The sequence below is a fragment of the Hipposideros armiger genome, unplaced genomic scaffold, assembly GCF_001890085.2.
Source record: "Hipposideros armiger isolate ML-2016 unplaced genomic scaffold, ASM189008v1 scaffold_743, whole genome shotgun sequence".
Taxonomy (NCBI): Eukaryota; Metazoa; Chordata; class Mammalia; order Chiroptera; family Hipposideridae; genus Hipposideros; species Hipposideros armiger.
Genome location: NW_017732093.1, coordinates 209,833 through 213,915, shown reverse-complemented (window position 1 = coordinate 213,915; position 4,083 = coordinate 209,833). Strand labels below are relative to the sequence as shown.

General features: G+C 44.1%; 1 protein-coding gene across 8 annotated transcripts in view; it reads right to left on the bottom strand.

The window, feature by feature from the left end:
* Positions 1-4,083, bottom strand: part of MAST2 (microtubule associated serine/threonine kinase 2) — a 217,343-nt gene that overhangs the window by 27,905 nt on the left and 185,355 nt on the right. For 5 of the 8 annotated variants that reach the window (XM_019628006.1, XM_019627999.1, XM_019628002.1 and 2 more), the window contains one exon: positions 2,318-2,393. In XM_019628006.1, coding sequence (XP_019483551.1) covers positions 2,318-2,393 — 76 coding nt within the window. Of the gene's footprint in view, positions 1-528; positions 550-2,317; positions 2,394-4,083 lie in introns of all 8 variants that reach the window. The other 3 variants (XM_019628000.1, XM_019628001.1, XM_019628005.1) reach the window with 1 other exon arrangement.

Here is a 4,083-nt window from a genome sequence, read left to right as displayed (position 1 = left end):
GCAGCTCACGGCTGCTCAGCTCGGGCTGACTCGAACCACTGTTGCTCAGAGCTCAAACTCTTGAGCGAGCTCTTAACCAACTGAGCCACTCAGTCGGCCCCTCCAAGCCTTTGTCAAATACACTTTTTCACAGGTGAGATTTCCTTATTTAGGTAGAAATGGATTTTGCTGAAGAGCAGGGTCCACCAACGTCAGAAAGAAATTCCACTACAGGATGCCTTCATTTCCTCTGCCTGGTCATCTCACTGGGTGACTGAGGAAAGTTGTGGGAATGAGGGTGACTTGCCTCTAGGCTCAGAAGCTCGCAACTATTTAGCAATTCCTGCCTCCAAGCATATAAGAGCCTCGGTTCCAGCAGGTAGAGGGGGCTCCCTTTGGGCCTCTTTGCTAGATATGAAAGGCCAAATGTTTCTACCCACAGTCAAGAGAAGACTCAATCAGTTCTCATCAAGCACAAAACCACAAACTATTTTGTCTGGCCATGCATAGCAGTTTCCCAGCCCCTTGCCCCATCACATCCGCTATTACCTGTCTGCCCTGTGGCCATGGCTGTAGTGAAAAGACATACATTATAGTGAGAATCAAAGAGAACCAGAGAGACTGATCTGTTTGATGCCTGGCATTTGGTCTGGCTTGGCAGAGGCAAGCCTTCTGTTTAGGAAAGTGTGTAGTCTGAAGTAAAATTGTAGGACTGACAGGTTTATTCTTAGCATGTCATTAAATGTCTTTTGTGTGAAATTCCAAATTAATGTGAATTTAGCCTGACTTCAATAATGCAGGAAACACAACTCCTAAGTAGTCTGTTTGGCAGGGTTGAAGTCCTCCTCCCCACCCCCATCGATACATAGCTGCTTTTCCTACTATGTCCTATAAGGAGATAGCCCAGGGTTCCATGTTCCATGCACATTAACCCAAACTTCATGCCACCTAGCATACACCTGTTTGGATCTCAGTGGCAACACCAAGCCCCAAAGAAGCAGATACAAGAGCTCCAATGGAACATGCTATTCCGTCTGCCTGGAATGGTCTACATGCCTGTGTCGTCATTCCCAACATGGCAGCCTCTTTCTTACCCTTCAGGTCTTAGCTTAGAAGTCAATCTTTCACATAGGCCTTATAATGACTACCCAGGGTAGATTCTCCAGCCCCATTCCTTCCTATACTTTCATGCAGCATCGTGCTCTTTCCCTTCATGGTGTTTATCACAGTTTGTAACTATGCATTTGTTTGCTTGTTCATTATTCTTGCCCACCACTCATTCAATCAAAAAGCACTGACTGAGTGCTCATTATATACCAAGATCTTTCAACATATTAAAGTATCTCTATTAAAGGTGCTTTGATTCTGGTTGAGGGGAGATAGAAAAAAAGCAAATAAGAAAATATCAGGTATTGGAAAGCACTAGTTTGAAAATAAAAATGGATAATTAGATGGAGAATGACGAGGGGGCTCCTTTATATTGCACGGTTAGGGAAGGGCTCTCTGAGGAGTTGACTTTTAAGATGAGAAATGAGTTAACTAGGGGAAGATGTGAGGGGACAGCATTCCTGACAAAGGAGACAACTACAAAGGCTCTATTAAATTTTAAGAAAGTAGGGGCTATGTCTATTTTGCTATCACTATATAACTAAGTACCGAGCATTGTGCCTGGGCATACTGGGTACTCAGTAAATATTTACTGAATAATGGGAAATAGCTCGATGCCACTTATGCATCAATCCAGCATATTCCTGCACTGTTAAGTGTTCCTACCTGGATCCTTGGTTAACTAATTGGAAGTTACACATGGTAGGAGAGATGAGTCCCTGAGACAAACTCAGATAATTTTTTTTTTTTTTTTAGCTGAGCCATCCCGCCACCTGTTGGCAGCTCACGGCTGCTCAGCTAGGGCTGACTCGAACCACTGTTGCTCAGAGCTCAAACTCTTGAGCGAGCTCTTAACCAACTGAGCCACTCAGCCGGCCCTTGATAATTTTTGTTTTGAACAAGGTAATTGGGTCAGAAGGGGCACCCAAGTCAGCCATCTAACTTCTCCCAACCCTCAGGAAACCAGGGACTTCTGTTTAGGATTATAAAAATAAATCCACGTCTAATATCTACTTGACCATTCGAAGATTCAAATGCAAATATCTAGAACATCTAGAAAGCAAAACATGAACAAGATGATTATGACCTGGATGAGGAAAGCAAGGAAAGGCTTTTGGTGGCTGGTAACTCACTTGGAAGGGCAGTGCCTCAAAGGAGGAAGTTGATGTTAACTGACATTCAGGCAGGTGCCACACATGCTAGTCATACAGGAGGTTTTCTAGCAACTTACCTACGGGCAGGAACAAAGGAAAAGTGAGCAGGTGCGTTTGGAGAGAAATTCCGGGGGCTGTCCAAAGGACTGTTACCTGTGGATGGGGAGAGGGAAAGATACCCTTAGTGAGGTTTGCTTCTGAGGAGGGTTCAGATGACCTCTAGGGAAGCATCTTCCCCGAGCATTGGCAATTAGCACATAGGGCTATTTTTTCAGGCCCACCATTTAGTTTAATGATTCTCTCTTTGTAAAAATTTGGCAGCACAGAGGTTTTTCCCTTTTTCCAAGTTGCCTTTAACACATTTATGTTTCCCATACATCCATTCTAGATCGAGCAGCAACGTGCCAATTTCCTGTGCTCCTAGTCAAATTAACCCAACTTTCCAAAGGCTTGAAGAACTCATTCAGTACAGATGGAAAGGCCAAATGTTCAAACATTTCTCAAAAGGCAACAGGATTCCTGGTCCAAAAGTCTCTTGCACATATATCTCTGTGCACTGCATACAAGAGGCTAGCCCAGATATATGGGTGCTTAAGGGAAACTGAAGTTCTCAGGTGAGTACTTAGGATAGCAGTGTTCCTTAAAATAGTCCATGTACAAGGCCCCCAAGACTGCAAAGCATGCCCAACCTCCTTACAGTGTAGGAATTACACCCATGTCTTGATTCGTTTTCACATGTCCCCTGAAACTTGCTAACTTAAAGCTCAGAGGCTCTGAACAAAATTGTGTGCTTATCTTTGTACTAATCACAGTAGTTCCTGAACTTAAGTCTGCGATACTTCTCTGGGCTAACTTCTAGCTGGGAGCTTGTATTTAGGAGCCCCTAGTTGACAGAAGCTGTCAATATATTTCTATCTAAAAGGCCACGTCGCAGTAAGCACCTCACTCCATGATGTGCCAACCACTCTGCGAATCCCTGCCCACCCCTGTGAACCAACACTGGCTCTGAGAAGTGCAGCTACCCAGAGGCCTGGTAGTTCAGCATGCCCTGGCTTTTTCTTGGATAGTTTGCTTGCTGTACAGGGTATGGATGTTCCAAGGTGCCGAGAAACTGCCAAATTATTTGCGATTATCTCCATCCAAGAGGGCCTTGTAGCACTTAATATTCTTCTGTATTGATCTTGGAAAAACCAGCCTCTCAAACAATGCCCCACTACCCTATGCAGCAACTCTGTATCAGTTATATAAAGGTACTTCCTTTGGGAGAACCAATTAGGAAGAGGCATTTTCAGCTTTCACTCATTCCCTTGACCAAAACACAAAACCTTATGCAGTAGATCTGCTCTCAAACTAGTACAGATTCTGGGTTTTCCATGTTCTAGGTCTAGAGCTATGACCTATGATCCAGTCCCATCTCCTGGCTAGTACAGGCCACTAGGGTGTGAGAGAAGTGATTTAGAGTAGTTGTTTTGTTAGCCAGGGCCTTAATAAGGATCAAGTCTCCTCAGAATTATCAAGGCCTTTTAAAGAAAAATCTCTGTTTTAAATAGTGCCATCTCAAGGATTAACAAGTACCCTCAGTTTGATTCTTGACACGTCAAGCTAGATGCCCTTTGTAGTTTCTTAAAACTACCTAGCTAAAGCCTCAAGGAAATTCTGGACATGAGTATCCTACAATGACTGGCCTTCCAAGGTCCAGGTGTGGTACTGGTTAGAGGGTAGAACATAAAGAATCTTCCAGGTGCTCACAGTAAAGCTAGGGCTCCAAAATCTCTCTCTCTCTCTCTCTCTCTCTCTCTCTCTCTCTCTATGTTTTCTCTGACCTCTTTGTTGGGTCCTGGGG